Genomic DNA, 19,958 nt, shown 5'->3' on the forward strand with positions numbered 1-19,958 from the left:
AGGTGACCTGAGCTGAGCCAGACAGAAGTGAGGGATGGAGGCCAGGCACGGTGGTTCACGCCTGTAATCCTGTACTTTGGGAGGCCGAGGAGGGTGGATATCTTGTGGTCAGAAGTTCGAGACCAGCCTGGCCAACATGGTGAAACCCCATCTCTGCTAAACATACAAAAATTAACTGGGCGTGGTGGGGGGCACCTGTAGACCCAGCTACTCAGGAGGCTGAGGCAGGAGAATCGCTTGAACCTGGGAGGTGGAGGTTGCAGTGAGCCGAGATTACACCACTACACTCCAGCCTGGGCAACAGAGCAAGACTCATCTCGAAAAAACAAAAAAGAAAAAAGAAGTGAGAGATGGAGGCACGTGAGGTGGGGGAGTGGGAAAGAGCGTGGCTGTTTGGTGGCTGAGTGATGGGAAGGCGGAATGGAATGGAAGGAGGACCCGGGCGGAGGTTCTGAGAGCACGAGCAAGGAGTCTGCACAAGAGGCCAGGCGAGGGTTTTCAGCTGGGAAATGACAAGACTTACTTGATGTTTTAAAAAGATCTCTGGCCAGTCACAGTGGCTCACGCTTGTAATCCCAGCACTTTGGGAGGCTGAGGCAGGTGGATCGCTTGAGACCAGGAGTTCAAGACCAGCCTGGACAACAAAGCAAGACCCAGTCTCTACAAAAAAAAAAAAAAAAAAAAAGAAAGAAAAAAGAAAAAGAAAAAAAATAAAGAAAGAAAAATTAGCTGGGCATGTTGCATGTTCCTGTAGTCCTAGCTACTCGGAGGCTGAGATGGGAGGATCACTGGAGCCCAGGAGTTAGAGGCTGCATGAGTTGAGATCACACCACCGCACTTCAGCCTGGGTGACAGAGCGAGACTCTGTCTCAAAACAGAGGCCCTGCAGCACCTGGAGGAAGATAGCACTGGAATCGGGAAGAATTAGATGGTTGCATTTGTCCAAGGAAAAGAAGGTGAGAAGGAGGTGGCTTGGTCTAGGGCAGTGAGAGGCGGTCAGCTCGGCCAGGCTGCCAGGACTGCTGATATGGGTGGAGGAAAGAGTCATCCAGGGCTATCCTGTGGTTCTCACCTGAGCTCCTGCATGGAGGTTGATGCCATTTGCTCAGCGGGCATGAAGGGGTAACTCGACATTTGGGCGGTGGGCATGTTAACTTGACTGCCCACTGAATAGTCAGTTGAAGTCATCTGCACACTGGTATGCGTCCATATCCCATTGAGGTCCAAGGCCCTTGATCTCCCACCTGCTGGAAGTGTTGGCTGCTGCAGACCGTCCCCAGGAGCCAAAGGGGCTACATTGCCCAGGATGACAGATCCACCCTGGGGCAGCCCTCATCTGAAGACTGGTCCATGTGGGGACACAATGATTTTGCCCCCTTACCTCTTTCTGGGCAACTCTGAAGGACTGTCCTGGCTCCAGATGACCCGGGGGTCAGCTGAGGCTCCTTGCAGCTGCAATGCAATCCACTTCTCCCTCTGCCCACCCTGTATCCCTTGTGCCCTCACAGGCCAAGCCCTAAGACATTCCCCGGTCAACTTCCTCACAGGCAACTGGATGCATTTAGTTTGGAGCTCCGGGAAGAGGTCTAGGCTGGGCAACAACAATGTGGGGTGAGGACATCATGGGAATTTAAAGTCTCAGGCTAGGTGAGAAGGGAAGAGGACTGAAGCACAGAGCATGCCAACCTTGAGAACTGAGGAGGTTGGAGGGGTGGTGCCCTGGAACCAAGCCAAGAAAGGTTTAAAGGGACCAGGTGTGATGGCTCACGCCTGTAATCCCAGTACTTTGGGAGGCCGAGGTGGGTGGATCACTTATCAGGAGTTCGAGACCAGCCTGGCCAATATGGTGAAACCCATCTCTACTGAAAATACACAAGTTAGCCAGATGTGGTGGTGCATGCCTCTAGTCCCAGCTACTCAGGGGGGCTGAGGCAGGAGATTCACCTGAACCTGGGAGACAGAGGTTTCAGTGAGCTGAGATTGCGCCACTGCACTCCAGCCTGGGGGACAGAGCTAGACTTCACCTCAAAAAAGAGAAAAAAGAAAGAAAGAAAGAAAGAAAGTGTTTAAAGGAGAGATCTGGTGCCTATAATCCCATCTACCTGGGAGGCTAAGGCAGAAGAATAGCTTGAACCCAGGAGGTGGAGGTTGCAGTGAGCCAAGATCGTGCCACGGCACTCCAGCCTGGGCATGACAGAGCGAAACTCTGTCTCAAAAAAAAAAAAAAAAGGGAGAGATTCACCTCGCCAGGTGCTATGAGGATTGTCCGGGTAAGATGAGGACCCATGACACTCTAGTTAGTTCATTTCAACCGCTGTGGTGTTCAGGGAGGAACTTGGAGGAACTTTTAAAGCCAGGGGCATCATCTGGTGAGGAGAGGAACTCGCAGAGAAGGGGTCCAGGGCCCACATGGAAGGGTCCATCTGTGAATAATGCTTTGTATCAGGAAGAAGGCAGAGTAGAGGCACCTGTGCAGGTTGGAGCGTAGACCTGGTGGGGAGGTCATTAGGCATGGTCATTGGCTGTGAGTGAGTGGTGTGAAGCGGTGCTGGAGATGAGAAGACAAGAAGAAAGAGTCAGCTTAACCTGCAAGTCTCCCGGCTGCAAAGGGCACTGGTGTGCTTCAAACCTAACTCTGGGCTTCATTCGCTGGAAAAAGCACAAAGATATTCTAAGCTGTCAAGACGTGGTAGGTTCAGCAAGTAATACTAGTTACAGTAAAAAGATTTGAGCTGTTGCTATGCTAAGCATTCGTCGTGCATTCTGTCATTTAACAAGCCATCCCTCAAAACCCCTGTGACACAGATACAGTTGGTTCTTATTAGTTGCACATTCTGTATTTGCAAATTTGCCTGCTTGCTGAAATTCATTTGTAACACCAAAATCAATACTCGCAGAGCCTTTGTGGTCATTTGCAAACATTCTTAGGGTGGTGAAGATGTGAGTTTCCCAACGTGCATGTTCCCAGCTGAGGTCAAACAAGGCGACAAGTGGCCGTCTTGTTTCAGCTGTCATACTGTAAACGAGTGTCCTCTTCACGGTCTAGTTAGTGCCACATTTTCTGCATTTTTGTGTTTTTTATTGGCGATTTTGGTATCTGAAATGGCCCCCAAAGGCTGTCTAGTGTTCCTAAATGCAAGAAGGCTGAGATGTGCCGCATGGAGAAAATAACGACTGTTAGATAAGCTTTGCCCAGGCGTGAGCTACAGTGAGTTCAATGTTAATGAATCAACAATATGTATTAAATACAGTGTCTTTAAACAGAGACATGCTTCAAACAAGGTTATGCGTTGATTGTTTGATGAAAATGTTGTGATCAGAGGCTCACAGGAATTCAACCAGTATTTCCCCTAAGGGCAATGTTTCAGTATTCACGATTCTGTGTTTGTAGTGACTTCATAGAGCATAACTACTGCAAATAATGAGAATCGACTGTACTTTTGTTGTTTTTTGATACGGAGTCCTCCTCTGTCGCCCAGGCTAGAGTGCAGTGGTGCAATATTGGCTCACTGCAACGTCTGCCTCCTGGGTTCAAGCGATTCTCCTGCCTCAGCCTCCCAAGTAGCTGGGATTACAGGTGCACACCATCACGCCTGGCTAATTTTGTATTTTTAGTAGAGAGATTTCACCATGTTGACCAGGCTGGTCTCGAACTCCTAACCTCAAGGGATCCACCCACCTCAGGCTCCCAAAGTGCTGGGATTACAGGTGTGAGCCACCGTGCCCGGCCTCATGTGTACTATCAACCCTGTTGGTCACATAAGAAACCAAGGCTAAGAGACTAGACAAGCTACAGGTAGTAGTAGCAGAGCTGGGGCTGAAACCTGGGCTGGCGGGGCACTACGGGGCTTCGCCCCATGAATGTGGCCTCGTGATCCAGTGGGGACCGTAGGGGACCTGGCTTGGAAGAAAGGTTTCTTTTTTAGGACACCCTTTGAGCAGCCGGTCTCCCCACTGCGCTGGCCTCTCCAGTTTCTACCTGAACACAGAAGCTCCTTCAGCCCGCCTGGGCTGCAGCCACAGAGCTGTTGCCAGGCTATGGTTTTCCCCTAAGCGGGTAGAACAGTGGCTCCGTGTCCAGAGGCCGGGCGCCTTTGGTTTTCCTTTGCCCAGCCCAGCCCAGCCCTGGCAGGGGAGGCACAAAGGAGGCATCTGTGACTGAGCACGGAGGCCAGCCAGTCTCCCGACACCAGCCCATCCGGTCTGCTGCGGCCTCCTGTTTATTCAGGGATAAACTTGGGCAGGCCCCAGGGAGCCACCCTCTCCTCAGCCCCACCGCCTTCTCCACAGGGCAGAGCCCACAGCCCTTCTTCTGTCTTTTGTGGGGTGGCTTGCTTGTTGTGGTTTGGGATACTTCTTCATCCCAGCATCACTGAGATAATTTAGGAGACAATTGTGGGGGACTCTGTTTGCTTTCAGAGTGGAGTTACAAGCCTTTCAGTGCGTGTCCTTCCAACCCCAGAACAGACTCAGAGTTGTCATCGTCCACTGTCATCCTGGCCTAACAGTTATTCTTCTCTCAGGAGGCGGCTAAATCTGAGACTAATGGCTGCCACCTGGCGTGTTCCTCAGGGAGGCAGGGAGCACCCACACGACTGTGAGGACGGGGCACTTACCTGGTGGGGGCTCAGTGCTCCCCTGTGGGGCTGAGGAAGGAGCCCGGGCTTGGGGAGAATCTGGGTGCCTGCCGCCCACCCTTCTTGACTCATCAGATATAGATGAGAAGCCATGGCTGGGAGGGCGCGAAGCTGACAGCAGAGCCCCAGGTCCCCAGACAAGCTGTGGGGAGAAGAGCAGCGCAGGTGTCACAGGTGCCTGGACAGGCGGCCGGCAGGTCCACAGCAAGGCTGCACCTTGTTCTTCCTTGATCTCTGGGTGGCCAGCACTAGGCCTGGCCTGCGGTTCCTGCTCAGTGATTCTTGTTTGAGTAAATGAACGACGGGGTGAAAGAATGGATGGTCTTAGTTCTATGATGGTTACTTTGGGGAAGGTATTTTATTATACAAACCTGAGCTTCTCTTTTTTACATAGGATAATGGCTAGGTGCACAGTCTCTGGAGCCAGGCTGCCTGGGTTTGACTCCTGGCTCTCAACTTACTAGCTGTATATCCTTGAGTAGCCTGAGCCTCAGTTTCCCCATCTGTAAAATGGGGATAATACCTGCCTCGTAGGGTTGTCGGGAGGATTAAATGAGCTCATATCACATGAAGCACTAGAATGGAGCTTGTGTATATTAAGTGCTGTGTGACCATTTGCTGTTAATACTTTTTTTTTTTTTTTTGAGAAGGAGTCTCACTCTGTCACCCAAACTGGAGTGCAGTGGCTAGATCTCGGCTCACTGCAACCTCCACCTCCCGGGTTCAAGTGATTCTCCTGCCTCAGCCTCCTGAGTAACTGGGATTACAGGCGACCACCACCATGCCCAGCTAATTTTTGTATCTTTAGTAGAGACGGGGTTTCACCATGTTGGCCAGGCTGGTCTTGAACCCTTGACCTCAAAGATCCACCCGCCTTGGCCTCCCAAAGTGCTGGGATTACAGGCGTGAGCCACCGCACCTGGCCAGCTGTTAATACCTTTAAGATGAACGTAACGTCTGCCTTCTGTGTGTGTTGGGAGCCTGGTACATTGTTTTCCCAAGTGTGCTCTTCTCAGAACGCTGATCCCTTGTGTTGTTAAATAAGAAGGGTCCTGTCCAAGCCCAATTGCCTTAAGGAAGCCTGGGGTTAAAAGCTAGGGAGGCTTCTTTCCTGCAGAGGTGCCTGTGACATCTCCAAGAGGGAGTGATTTGACCACAGATCACTTGCTTGCTATCACAGTGGGATGGGGTCTCCACAAAACGCATCTTTGAAAACAACAAATACTTCTTCCTTCCCTCTATCCCTGGAGCCCTGGCCTCATCCTGCTTAGCTTATCTGGTGGCAGCCAGGGAAATGGCAGGATGTGTCTCCCTGGGCTTAGAACTGGGGCAGGAGGCAGCAGCCAAGTCAACACCAGGCAGTGGCCACTCCTCGGCTCTAAGCCAGCAGGTAGGACCACAGAGGTGCATGTGGGTGAATCGTAGACACCTGATGTGGGCTGCAACTGATTGAGACACTGCTGAGTCGGACAGTGGACACCTGCAACCCAAGGATGATGAAGAGGAACTTGAGGCCTTTTATTGCTCCTGGTCTTCAATCATCCTTATTAGTTTCTGCTGCTTCCCAGGCAATTCTAGTTGCTGTAAGTAAGCCAATGATGCAACGAGAGAGGCAGAAGGGAGTCCTGAACATGGGCCAGATCTGGGTACAAATCTTGGCTCTGCCACCACTTAATCCTCTTGAGCCTCAGTTTCCTTATCTGTATCATGAGTGCGGTAACATCTACTCTACAAGATTGTTGGATTAAAATAAGAAATGAAGTGGCTGGCACATAGTTCATAGCGATTATTAATAATAGGCTGCAGGGAAATGTTCTGTCCTTGGTTTCGGGGCCCCTGTCCAAGGTTCCTGTTCGGTAGAGGAGTTGTTTCTTCAGAGTTGAGATGTGATGTGTCTGGGAAGAGGGCAGCTTGATCTTGAGAAAGGTCTCTCTCCTTTCAAATGCCCATCTCAGGAACTTCAGAAAAGGCTTCCGCTAATTCACAAATCAAGCTCTCAGCTTTCCATGGTCTGAGGGTGAGGGATTCTCAGTCCCATTCAGGGCCCTAACCATTCCCCAGGTGACTACTGTGTGCCAGACATGTTAGGAGCTTAAGTCCAAGGACACCAGAGGCGTGGACCCTGTCCTCAGGAATTGCAGAATTGTAGGGGACCTGACAGGAGGCCAATCCTGACAATTCAGTGTGTTCCTCATAGTAACGGAGCTTGTGATTGAGGCATAGAGATCATGAAGTCAAGGACTCATTTATTATCACTGGAGAAGACAGGGAAGGCATCACCTGGGAAATCATACCTGGGTGGAGTTTTGAAGGATGAATAGGAGTTTGCCTAGTGGACAGAGGAGGCCAAAAGTTTGGTACTCAAAACAGCATACCTATTCTACTCCCAACCACCTCCCTTTTCTAGGATTGGTGTGGGTCCGTCTGCCATTAGCAAGCTTTGTGACTATAGGTAAGTCATTTCTTCTCTCTAGGCCTCAGTTTCTCATTTGTGAAATGGGATCCCTTCCAGCTTTAATGCACTGTGATTTCATGTGTATGTAGGCCTAGCTAATTGTTTTAAAGTCCTCATATTTGCAAAACACTTGGCGAAAGTCTTTGACTTTTTCTCTTCTAACGCACCTCCCAGTCTTACAAAGTGGGTTGTACTCTCTCCATTTGACTGAGGAGGAAACTGAGGCTTAGTGAAGTTACTTGCCTTTAGCCAATGTGTGGCAGATCCAGGCCTCAAATCCAGGTCTTCCGGCCCTGAGTTCCACTGTTTCGCCACTGCTCCACACAGCCTCTCATCCCACAAGCCCTCGGCGGCTGCACATAATGATCCTGGACAGATTACTGCCTTGTGCAGGCTCCTGTCCGATGTTACTCCTGACAGTTGGGGAGGAGGAGGAGCGAGAACACTGTGTGCCAGGATGCCAGGCCTCGGCCCTGAAGAAGGAGCTTATGAGAAAGAGGCAAGCAGGGAGGCAGCAGGTAGGACGTTGAGCATGGTCAAGAAAGGCTGTTTTGGCCAGAGAGTGGGTAAAGAATAAAGTCTGGAGTAGCAGGCAAGTGCACAGCCACCCTTTCCTGAAGCAAAAATTGGTGCCTAAATCCACAGTGAAAATAGTCCCCCTGGCCGGGTGCGGTGGCTCATGCCTATAATCCCAGCGCTTTGGGAGGCCGAAGTGAGCGGATCGCTTTAGGTCAGGAGATTGAGACAACCCTGGCCAACATGGTGAAACCCTGTCTCTACTAAAAATAAAAAAATTAGCTGGGTGTGGTGGCACATGCCTGTGATCCCAGCTACTCCGGAGGTTGAGGCATGAGAATTGCTTGAACCCAAGAGGCAGAGGTTGCAGTGAGCTGAGATCACGCCACTGCACTCCAGCCTGGCGACAGAGCCAGGCTCCGTCTCAAACAAAAAAAAAAAAGAAAAAAAACAAAGGAAATAGTCCCCCTGGCTCCAGGGTCTCTGTGTGCCCGTACCCTGCTTTGTTTTTTTTCAGAGCACATATTATACATGTCACTCATTAATTTATTGTTTCATCACCCGACTTCTCCACTAAAATGTCAGCTCCACGAGAATCAATCAAGACTTGGTACTGATCAAGGCTGTGTCTACAACACCTAGAACAGAGCCTGGCACTAACTGTTCTTGAACGAATGAAGGAATTAATGAAGGAATGACTGAAAGAATGAAGGAATGAATGAAAGAATGAATGAAGGATTGAAAGAACAAACGATCCCTTCACCTGTGATCATGTCAGCACCCACTGTTGTCAGCAAGCCTTTAGCAAAGCAGTTCCCAAACCGCTGCATCAGAATCACTGGGATCTTTAAAAACTGCCAACACCTGGCTTCCACCGTAACATTCAGATTAGGTTGCCATGGGGTATGTTATTGACAATTTTTTTTTTTTTTTTTTGAGGCGGAGTCTCGCTCTGTCGCCCAGGCTGGAGTGCAGTGGCGTGATCTCAGCTCACCGCAAGCTCCGCCTCCTGGGTTTATGTCATTCTCCTGCCTCAGCCTCCTGAGTAGCTGGGACTACAGGCGCTTGCCACCACGCCCGGCTAATTTTTTTGTATTTTTAGTGGAGACGGGGGTTTCACTGTGTTAGCCAGGCTGGTCTCAATCTCCTGACCTCGTGATCCGCCACCTTGGCCTCCCAAAGTGCTGGGATTACAGGCGTGAGCCACCGCGCCTGGCCTGTTACTAACATTTTTTTAGGTTCAAGTGATTCCAATTGTTTTTTAAGTTCTTCAGGTGATCCTGATGAGCAGTGCAGTTTAGGAACCACTGCTTTAAAGGGTTGTCTACTCCTAAAAAAGGGCAGTCCACTCCTACAAAGCTTCCAGCTGAGTTAATGGCCAATCAGAGACATGGGCAGTGGCACCCTGGGTGGGACCTCTGTGCTGCCCAAATCTGGGAGGAGGTGGGGGCGGTGAGGTGTATGGGGAGAGAAGAGTTGTTTTCGCTGTCTGGGTTTGCAGTTACCTGATGTTACCAAGAGTAGAGGAAAAGGAAGTTTTTCTCCTCGCCCTCACCCAATTCAAGTCAAAAGAAGACCTTGCTGGACTTCCTCCTCCCCTGCCACCTCCTCTTCTTGGATGACTGAATGAGTCAGAGGCGATGTTTGTTAGGGAGGAAACACTGGTTTTCTCACCATTTTCCTCCTTTCTTTGGGCTGGAATGAGTAAGAAAACCCATTGTTTATACATGCACACATTGACAAAAATAGAGCTTGGAGCTTCTGAAGACTCAACCTGGGCTCCAGAGTCAATAAGTCCAGGTCCTACTCCGTCTGCACAGCATCCAGCCAGATGTTATGAGAGAACCCAGCCCCAGGGGCAGACTGGTGAAATCATCCCAGCCAATGGACAGTCACCAACACCGGGGTGTTTGCCAAGGGAAACACCTTGTTTCCACAGTCCAAGATCCTCTCCTGGGCTGGCATAGAGTTGCAGAATTGGAAGAGACCTAAAGATGCTGTCCAGCCAAGAGCTTTTCCAGGGGAGGAGTCTGAGGCCCAAAAAGTTAGGGAGAGCCCAGAACCCAGGCCTCCTGCATCTTCACTGGGTTTGGTGGGAAGAGGCAGAGGAAGGAGTGGTCAGAGAAGATGCCAGCTTAGTGCAGACCCCTAGACACATCCCCACTGGAGAGAGAGGGCGCTGGGATCCAGGAGTCACTCCCATTTTTTGTCTAAATAAAAAATTGGGGGCCAGGTGTGGTGGCTCACACCTGTAATTCTAGCACTTTGGGAGGCCGAAGCGGGCAGATCACTTGAGGCCAGTTTGAGACTAGCCTGGTCAACATAGCAAAACCCCATCTCTACTAAAAATACAAAAAATTAGCTAAGTGTGGTGGCGTATGCCTGTAATCCCAGCTATTCAGGAGGCTGAGACACAAGAATCACCCGAACCCCAGGAGACAGAGGTTGCAGTGAGCCAAGATCGCATCACTACACTCAAGCCTGGGCGACAGAGGGAGACTCTGTCTTAAAAAAAAAAAAAAAAAAAAAAAAAAATTGGGAATGGGTCAAGAGGCCTCTGCAGTCTCAGAGTCCTGCCTACTTACTTGGTAGTCCCTTCCCTAAGCCGCTGCTTAAGTCGTCAAATACTGAATTTATCACCTGGGATGAAAGCTGAGATTTAAGAGTTGTAGCTGAACTTCCTGAGTGTGGAGTCAAAAGACCTCTGAGAGAGAGGTGAGAGAGGATGAGTGCTTGTGGTAAAGTCCTAGCCAGCTGCCAGGGGGCCTTTTCCACACAGAGCCCCAGCTGGGCAGAAATAATGTCCTCTGGCGGGGAGTGGTGGCTCACACCTGTAATCCCAGCACTTTGGGAGGCCGAGGCAGGCGGATCACAAGGTCAGGAGTTCAAGGCCATCCTGACCAACATGGTGACACCTCATCTCTACTAAAAATACAGAAACTAGCCAGGCGTGGTGTCATACTCCTGTAGTCCCAGCTACTCAGGAGGCTGAGGCAGGAGAATCGCTTGAACCCGGGAGGCGGAGGTTGCAGTGAGCCGAGATCGCGCCCCTGTACTCCAGCCCAGGTGACACAGTGAGACTGCGCCTCAAAAAAAAAAAAAAAAAAAAAAAAAAATGTCCTCTGTGTGTGTGTTGACAGAATCAAGCTCTGCTAAGATGGACCGGGTTTGACTGATGCTCACGGTCCTGATTAATGACCGGTGTCCACCTTGGAGAGCACTAGACTGAGAGTCATGAGACCTGGTTCTACCCCTGGCTCCACCACTAACTGTCTGTGCTACTTGTGAGGGGAGATGCCGTTTCCCACCTCTGGGGCTCATTCCCCTGTCTTGGAAATGGTTATATTATACGAGTGATTTTAAACATTTTTAAAGCCATAGAACCCTTTATTCACATGAAGTCTCATGCAGAAGACAGCATGTACAGCAGACAGAAGTGGAGCTACTTTTGTGGTCCCCCTGAAGTACACCTTCCCTTTTGCGAAGTCTCCACAAAACCCTGAGGGTTCCAAGGAACTCAGTTTGAGAACAACTTGGCAGACTTTTTGTTTTAGCTCCAACACTATTTATGTCAGCTGTTGTTTGTTCACTTGGCTGATATTGGTTGGCATCAGTTGCTTGGCTAATGTTAACATTAGGTAATGTTCAGAAGGGTTCTTTTCTCAAAATAATGATCATGAAACCATATATATATTTAGCCAGTCGTTCCACATGGCCCCAAACATGTGCAGAATGTTGCTTCTTTACACCATCTAATGTTGAGCTAACTCTTGCATGGTGGCAGCAGAAAGAAAATAGACTTAGGCCAAGCATGGTGGCTCATACCTGTAATTCCAGCATTTTGGGAAGCTGAGGTGGGGGGATTGCTTGAGCCTAGGAGTTTGAGGCTGCAGTGAGCTATGATTGCGCCACTGCACTTCAGCCTAGGCAACAGAGCAAGGTCCTTTTTATGTGTTTATTTATTTTTTAGACAGTCTCCCTCTGTCACCCACGTTAGAGTGCAGTGGCACAATCTTGGTTCACTGAAGCCTCTACCTCCTGGGTTCAAGTGATTCTCCTGCCTCAGCCTCCGGAGTATCTGGGATTACAAGCGCTCGCCACTACACCCGGCTAATTTTTGTATTTTTTTGTAGAGACAGAGTTTCGCCATGTTGGCCAGGCTGGTCTTGAATTCTTGACCTCAGGTGATATACCTGCCTCGGCCTCCCAAAGTGCTGGGATTACAGGTGTGAGTCACCGCGCCCGGCCTAACCCTGTCTCTTTAAAAAAAAAAAAAAAAAAAAAAGGAACCTCACAGTACTCACAGTAATGCTAAGAGACCAGGGTACCTAACTCAAGACCTTCCTTCCCCACATCCTCACAGGTGGTGCTGTGCTCAGAAGGCAGGATTATACTTCCTATTAACTCACTCTTAGCCCCCGTTTGAACCAAGGACAGAGTCCTAGCCTGTATTAGAGCCCTCAGATCCCATATTCATCCCGTGTCTAATCCCACCCATCAGATACAGTCACCATCCCCACCTCACTCCCCACTGGACTATCACTGCTTCTCTGAACCCTGCTGGAAAGCGTTAGCCCTTACCTCAAAAGTCAGGGTCCTAAATTTTCCCTCGGGCTGCCTCTAATCCTCACCTCTGTTCCCCTCAGCCTCTTGCCATAATGATCATGAGTAATAGCTACTGTTTATTGGCTACCTGCTCTGTGCCAGGCTCTGTTCTATGTATTTTACTGGCCCTGATTATTTTGATCCTCACAACAGTTCTAAAACACATACTATTATTATCTCCAATTTAAAGATGAGGCAATTGAAACACTGGGACTTAAACTTGCCTACGGTCATTTAGCAACAAGGTAGTAAAGCCAAGATATGGCCCTCGGCCCCAGCACCCATGCACAGAACCAGTGCATCAGACTGCAGCTCACTCATGCTGCTGGTAGTGACTAGGAACTACCATTTATTGAGCACCTGCAGCATCTCAGGCATTGCACTAGACACGTCGTCATTTCATTGAAACTTCACAACTGCAAGAGGAAGAGTCTTATTTCCATTTTCTAGAAGTGGAGACTAAGGCTCCAAAACATTGACTTCCCTTGGTAAGTGGAACCGGGCAGGCTTTGAACCCAGGAGTGTTCAATGCATCTGTGGCCTTCCTCTGTCATTCTATTTTTTTTTTGAGACAGAGTTTCGCTCTTTTTTTGCCCAGGCTGGAGTGCAATGGCGCGATCTCGGCTCACCGCAACCTCCGCCTCCCGGGTTCAAGCGATTCTCCTGCCTCAGCCTCCCGAGTAGCTGGGATTACAGGCATGTGCCACCACCCCGGCTAATTTTGTGTTTTTAGTACAGACGGGGTTTCTCCATGTTGGTCAGGCTGGTCTTGAACTCCCGACCTCAGGTGATCCACCTGCCTTGGCCTCCCAAAGTGCTGGGATTACAAGCGTGAGCCACCGCACCTGGCCTGTCACTCTACTTTTAAGGACAAGTACCTGGAGACATTCCCCACTCCACTACCCTTGAGAAAAATAAAGAGGGACCTACTGACACAACCCATTCCACAGAGCTCTTGAGAATGTCGCTCAGGCTGCCCGTGGTGGGGACGCGGAGGGGGCTTGACAGGCCTGACTTTCTCCATTGACCTTCGCTGGGAGACAGCCAGGACCACAGAAGGGATGATCACCCTTGGTTTCTGCTTTACTTTCTTGGTTCTGGACGATCCTGTCATGTGACCCGCTTTCTGGAGCCCAATTATCCTTAGGAGCAACATTGGACTTGGAAGGGAAGGAGGGAAACCAAGATAGAGCCCCTGGACTCAGCCACATCCTAAAACCTTATGGAAGGCTGCTGAGTTAAGGTCTCAGGGTGGAGCTGGGAAGGCAGATAGAGTGGGCCCAGGGTGCATGGGCTCAATCACTTACCACACCTTTGAGGAGTGCCTAAAACACAGTGTACCCACTGTGCTAGGGTGTACAACATCCCGTGAGGTACCATTCCCATTTTACAGATGAAAAGACATCGAGTCTTAGAGAAGTAACAGAACTTGTCCCAGGACATCTGGGAAATAAGACTCAATTCAAACCCAAGTCTGTTTGACTTGAAAGCCAGTGGTATGATACACCACGTAAGTACTTTTATTTATTTATTTTAAATAGAGACAGGGTCAGCCAGGCGCAGTGGCTCACGCCTGTAACCCCAGCACTTTGGGAGGCTGAGGCGGGCAGATCACGAGGTCAGGAGTTCAAGACTAGCCTGGCCAATATGGTGAAACCCCGTCTCTGCTAAAAATACAAAAATTAGCTGGACATGGTGGCACGCAGAAGAATCACTTGAACCTGGGAGGCGGAGGTTGCAGTGAGCTGAGATTGTGCCACTGCACTCCAGCCTGGGCAACAGAATGAAATATAAATCTCAAAATAAATAAATAAACAAAGAGAGACAGGGTCTTGCTGTCAACCAGGCTGGAGTGCAGTGGTGCCATCATGGCTCACTGCAGACTCAAACCCCTGGGCTCAAGTGATCCTCCCTTCTCAGGCTCTCCAGTAGCTGGGACTACAGGCACGTGCCACCATATCTGGCTAATGTTTTTATTTCTAATTTTTTTGGTAGGGATGGGGTGTTGCTATGTTGTCCAAGCTGGCCTCAAATACCTAGCCTTAAGTAACCCTCCTGCTTTGGCCTCCCAAAGGCACTGGGATTACAGGTATGCGTCACCACATCCAACCAACATGTGTGTTCTTTATGATACACCACAGTGCTCCTGTGTGTTAGAGACTGTGGGAGCAGACACAAACAAGAGAAACAGACTGGCCTCTGCACATAGATCTCTGAACAGCAAGGCACACCTTGCGAGGAGAGGTCTGGGGCAGTGGAGTTTCTATCTTGGGCCACAGCTCTAGCTCCTCTCTCAGGTGGCTCTGGCCAGGAGGCCCTCCTCTAGTTAATGCTGTCCCATTTGGAAAGTCCCCAGCAGTTCTGGGAGCCGTAGGGGCTGCTTTCTCTCAGAGACAAGCCCTGGTAAACATAGGAGCCGCTGATAATTTACTGGCAGGAGAGACTGAGGAGAAGGAATTTGACAGCAAAGAGGCAGAGAAGTGGGCAAAGCTGCTGCGTGTGAGCATGTGTGTGTGGGTGGGTGCATGTGTGGGTGTGGGTGCGTGTCTAGGGTGGTGCAGGACCAAAGCACCCAGATGCCCTACTGATCTTGCCCGTACCAAACTGCCGGTGCCACTTTGTTGGCCAGTGAAGACTCAGGGAAGGCAAGGGTGGCTTTGAGCCAGACAGGAAGATAAATCTCTCCCCTCACTCAAGTTATATAGTTCAACAGCGGGTCGAAGGGCAACCACATTTGCAATATTTGCCGCTTTACATTCATCTCATTTTTGCCTTTTTAAAGTCCAGGGCATGGTTAAGAGTGATGGGGGGATGGCGAGTATATTTTTAAACATTTAATTTTTTGTAGAGACGAGGTGTCGCTATGTTGCCCAGGCTGGTCTCAAACTCCTGGCCTCAAAGATCCTCCGCCTCGGCCACTTTGTCCGAGCCACTGTGCCCAGCCTGAGGGCACATGTTTAACATAAATAATATTTACTAGCATTCAACTAGGAAGGGTCCTCTCTTTTTTTTCTTTTTTTTTTTCTTTTTTTTTTGGTTCTTTAGTTCTCGTTGCCGCTTGGTTCTTTGTGTTCCTGAGCTGGTTATGGAGATGGTTCCGACTTCACATGAAAAGGCTGGGAAAGTTGTGGGTAGGACTCAGGATGAAAGTCAGCCTAGGCGCCCCCGGACTCATTAGGGGGTGGAGACGGCGGCTGGCCGTGTGGGGTGGCGTGCGCCGTGTGAGCCGGGGAGCGCCGGCTAGAATCTCGCAGAGCGGTGACAACAAACCGTGAGGGTGGCGCGGAACGGGAAGGAGACTACAGCGCCTACCTGGTAGTGGCGCGAGCTCACCCGCCGCCTCCTGGAGTCCTGGCCCGGGCCGCACGGAGCCAGGCTGGCCCAGGCGAGCTCCACCTCCGGAGGCGGGGCCTGCCGCGCGGCCATTGGTCGGTGCCCCGGAGCCACCTGCCCCTACCTTTAGGGGCGGGGTTACCTGGGCCCCGCCCCGCGGCTCGGGTTCCCGGGCCCTGTCCCAGTCCTCCGCCCCCGCCCCGCCCCGCCCCGGCGCGAGGCCCCGCCCCTGAGTCCCGGGGCCCGGGCGCCTCGTGATGTCACCGCAGCTTTGATACAAAGAGCCCTTCGGCCCACGCGGGTCTCCTGGCAACAGGCGCGGGCGGGGGCGGGGCCGCGCCTTCCACTGGTGCCCAGGAGTGCGAGCGGCGGCGGCGCGGCCGGAATTGTTCCTGCGCTTCGGGGCTGCCCGCCGCGTCCCCGCGCGCCGCCGACCCGCGCCTGCTGGCTTCCGCGCCTCTGCCTGGGACCGGCCCGCGGATGCGCACCCCGCCGGCTCTCGGGAGCCAGGTAAGCGGCGGCCCCGGGGCTGGCGCTCGCGGGGCTCTGGCGGCGCGCATCTGGCTCGGTCCGGCCCGCGGCCCCGGGTTCCGGGCCCCGGGAAGTTGGCGGAGTGCGGACTTGGCCTGAGAGGTCGGGTTACCTGAGCCGTCTCGCTCGGCCGCGGGTAGAAGCCGCTGCCAGGTGTGCGGGTGGCGGCTCCTTCCCCAGCGCGCTTTCAGGAAGTGCTTCTGGTCGGCTGGGAAGGGGGCTCGTTTGCTGGGGCGCCTCCGTGGGAACCCGACCGCGCGCCCCACCTCGGCCCGCAGCGCCCCTGCCCTCCTGCCCTTGCGGGACCGGCGTGGTCCCCAACGCTGTACCCTTGGCTGGGTCCCCGACGGGGCGGAGCGCCGCGAAGTTTTTCTGTAGCTCTTGGCGGCTGCACAGAGCCTGTTTTCTGGCTTCCCCCGTCCCTCTGGGCGGGTGGAGTGGGGGAGTCCTCGGGGCCAGCCCAGGTCGTGGTGGGGGACAGGGCCTTGCCTCTCTCTAGCCGAGAAGCTACCGTGGCGGGAGGTGTGTTGTGGCCCTCGAGGCGGCCGGTCTCCCCCGGGGGTGGGAGCTGTTGGCACAGCCGCTTCTCTGTGCGGGCGACAAGTGTCTCCGAGGTCCTGGCGGCGCAGTCTCTGGAGAGCGTGTGTGTGCTGTGGGAAACCGGGTTCCGACACAGCCCCGGACCCCACTCCTCGCCCGTGCTAACTCCAGTGCCTCCTCTTTCCCTTTGCCCTCACCCTGCTCTCCCACGGAGGACTGGAAGTGACACCTCACTCCCCCGAGGGCCATGTCAGTTTTCCTTGACTGACTGATTTATACCTTCCTTCTCAAAGCGATGTGAGAGGTCTGGGTCCTGTCTCTGCACTTAGCCTCCATCAGGTCTTGAAGTGGCAGCACCCTGGGCTGGTTCCTGGTGATCCACCAAATCTCTGTCCTGCCCTCCCAGAGCAGGCGGCAGGTGGCAGTGGCTTGGGCTCCTGGGACGCTGAAAAGCAGTGGGGCAGGCACATTCCTTGAAACATCCCCAGGTCCTGCCCCAGCTGAAAGGTGGTTACAGTGGTTGCTGAGATGGGAAAAAGGAGACCCAAAGGGGTCGGAGGCAGTACTAATTGTGTGCCAGTAGACCTCTGCAATAGGAGCTCTCACACTCCCCCTCCCATATCCTCCCCCTACCAACTAACCTACCTTGGTGGGGTGCCTGAGTCGCGCTGCCTTTGATTGGGGTCTCCCCCAGGTGCTGGCACCCTGGCAGTGGCCCAAACCTTACCCTCCTTTCTGGCTTTCGGGACTGTTGATTATGTGCCCAGGGAACATTACGTACGAGACATTTCCCTGCCCTCAAGGTGTTTGCAAGCTCAGGGAGTCTGAATACTGGGTCTGCTCTGGGCCAGCCCCGCTCTTCTAAGTTGATTGCAAATTGCCTGCAGTTGTCTTTGAGGTCCCTGTGACTTCACAGGGGAGAGTGTGGCCTGCCGGGGCGAGGGAAGCCGCTTGGGTTCTTCACTGTAGGAGGCAGCACCGCTTGGACAAATGGGTAGTGAACAGCTTCGGAATTTGAGGGGGGGCCTGGACTTCGGTGAAGGGGGTGGAGTAAATGACTAAGGCCAGTAGAAGAGATAAGACTGGGCCGGAGGCGAGGGACGGAACTAGCCAGGCCAGGTGAGCCTGCTGGAAGGCATGACCTTTGCCCTAAGGGAGGTCTGTAGGAGAGACTGCCTGGAGCCTGCCCTTGGGAGGGACTTTCAGCCAAGTGAGGGAGGAAAAGCAGAAGAAATTAGAGGGACCGTTGGGTTCTAAGCCACCTCCTTCGGGGTTCCAGGGGCAGTTTGCACTTGGAAGACTGTGGGCTGCAGCTTGAGACACTCCACTGGCCCCCACTCTCCCTCCCGACCATCTGTGCCCCTCCTAAAGCATGCTGGAGCCTTCCCCGCCACTTCTTCTCCTGGTAGACAGGCTGCTTCAGACCCAAGGTTTTCTCTTTGGCGGTTCACCTGGGGCCCTCATAACTTCCTCTTTCATCCGCACCCTCAGGTGTCTGGCAGTCCCTGCTCTGGGCAGCCTGTTTTTTTTTTTTTTTTTTAATTGAGACAGGGTCTTGCTTTAGGGCCCAGGCTGGAGTGAAGTGGTGTGATCAGGGCTCACTGCAGCCTCCCACCCTCCCAGGCACAAGCGATCTTCTCACCTCAGTCTCAGCTGGAACTACAGATGTGTGCCATCCTGCATCTGGCTAATTTTTGTTTTTGTAGAGATGGGGTTTTGCCATGTTGTCCAGGCTGGTCTTAAACTCCTGGGCTCAAGGGATACGCCTGCCTCAGCCTCCCAAAGTGCTGGGACTACAGGCATGAGCCACCACACCCAGCCAAAGCATCTTTATCTGGTCGTGCCTGCTGCCTGGTGTTAGCAGTGGAACACAGTGCCCTGGTCTTGCCAGGCATACAGAACCCCTGGGGCTGGACTCTGTTTTCCTCTGGGTCAGCTCTGCTGGCTCTTGACTCAGGAACTGGGCACTTATGGCATCAAACACTGGCCTCGAAAATCAATGCCCAGTTACTTTGCCTCAGGTCTCATGGCTGGATTATTGGGTGGTCCTGTCTATACCAGTTAGACACCAGAAAACGCATGCTGATTTGGCAGGCCCACCTGGTGCCTTACTGGATGTTGTATGATCTTTGCCCCTGAATGGTACCACAGTCTTCCTCATGAGGAGGCGTTTCGGGACCCGGAGGCTTCCCCATCTCTGTTTGCTCAGCCCCTAGCATGTTGCCCAGTACAGGGCAAGTGGTACTGAATTCATTCACCAGATACTTGGTTGTCTACTCTGTGCCAGATTCTGTGCTGGGCACTGGAGATACAGCAGTGAACAAAACAGATGAGAACCCCTGCCTTCAAGGAGCTCGCAGGATGGTAGTGAGGCAGGTAGACCAGTAAAACACGGAGCATGGGAGTTGGCAGGAGGGAGAGCAGGGTAGGGGAGGGAGTGCTGGGTTTCAGAGTCAGATGGGGAAGTTCTCACTGAGAAGGTGACATCCCAACAAAAGAGGTACAGGCAGAGAAAAGAGGAACTGCAAGGGCCCTGAGGTGGGACCGTGGCTGGCATGCTATGTTCACAGAACTACAAGACGGGATGTGATTGGAGAGCAAGCCAGGGCTGGGGGGACAGGGGACAAGCTCAGAGAGATGGGGGACCACCCAATGCCGTGACAACCCAGAATCCCAGGAGGAGGAGAAGGGGGGACTGACAGTACAAGTGAGACTAGAAATCCACAGGCACGAGCTGCCTTCCATTGCTCTGCCCTCCTCAGAACCTCCGCATCAAGGGGATTTGGGCCTTGAGGCATTTCTGGAGGACAGGCATCTGTGGCCACGGCTGCCACGGACTTCCCTGCCTCAGCTTGAGTCGGGTCAGATGAGCCTGTCCATTGAACATGGAAACACTTCCTGCCAGACTATGCTGTTGCCACCCCATGAATCAAACCAGCAAAGGGCACACCGGCGATGTGCATATAGCCATGTCTCCGACAGCTGCCTGCGCCTGCCTGCTGTTCCCACGGGTCAGCTCCTATCAGGTAGGGACAGGTCCTGCTCTCAAGGCCCATAAAGCAGTCAGCAGCCTGCCCGTGTTTTCCACACTCTGGCCCGTGCCACCCAGGCTGTCTCCTCATCTCTTTTCTGATCCTCAAGAGCTCCCTGGCCTCCCTCTCCACTCCCTCTGCCTGTGGGCAGGCAGCAGCACGGTTCTGTGGGGGTCCTAAGGACCCCAGGGAGTCACTCCCACATTTGAGCAGCGACTTTGGGTTTAATCTGTCCAGTTTAGGGTCCCAGATCATATATGCGTGTGTGTACACACGTGTGTGTTTGCATGTCAGGCAGCATTCACATGG

General features: G+C 52.5%; 1 protein-coding gene across 2 annotated transcripts in view; it reads left to right on the forward strand.

The window, feature by feature from the left end:
* Window positions 1-19,958, forward strand: part of RAB11FIP4 (RAB11 family interacting protein 4) — a 142,237-nt gene that overhangs the window by 82,024 nt on the left and 40,255 nt on the right. The window contains exon 1 of one of the 2 annotated variants that reach the window (XM_025362897.1): window positions 15,778-16,056. The exons of the other annotated variant lie outside the window; for it this stretch is intronic. Within the exon in view, the coding sequence (XP_025218682.1) occupies window positions 16,027-16,056 (30 nt within the window). The 5' untranslated portion in view covers window positions 15,778-16,026. Of the gene's footprint in view, window positions 1-15,777; window positions 16,057-19,958 lie in introns of those variants that run through there. 2 annotated transcript variants of the gene reach the window in all.

This window comes from Theropithecus gelada, chromosome 16 (assembly GCF_003255815.1).
Source record: "Theropithecus gelada isolate Dixy chromosome 16, Tgel_1.0, whole genome shotgun sequence".
NCBI lineage: Eukaryota > Metazoa > Chordata > Mammalia > Primates > Cercopithecidae > Theropithecus > Theropithecus gelada.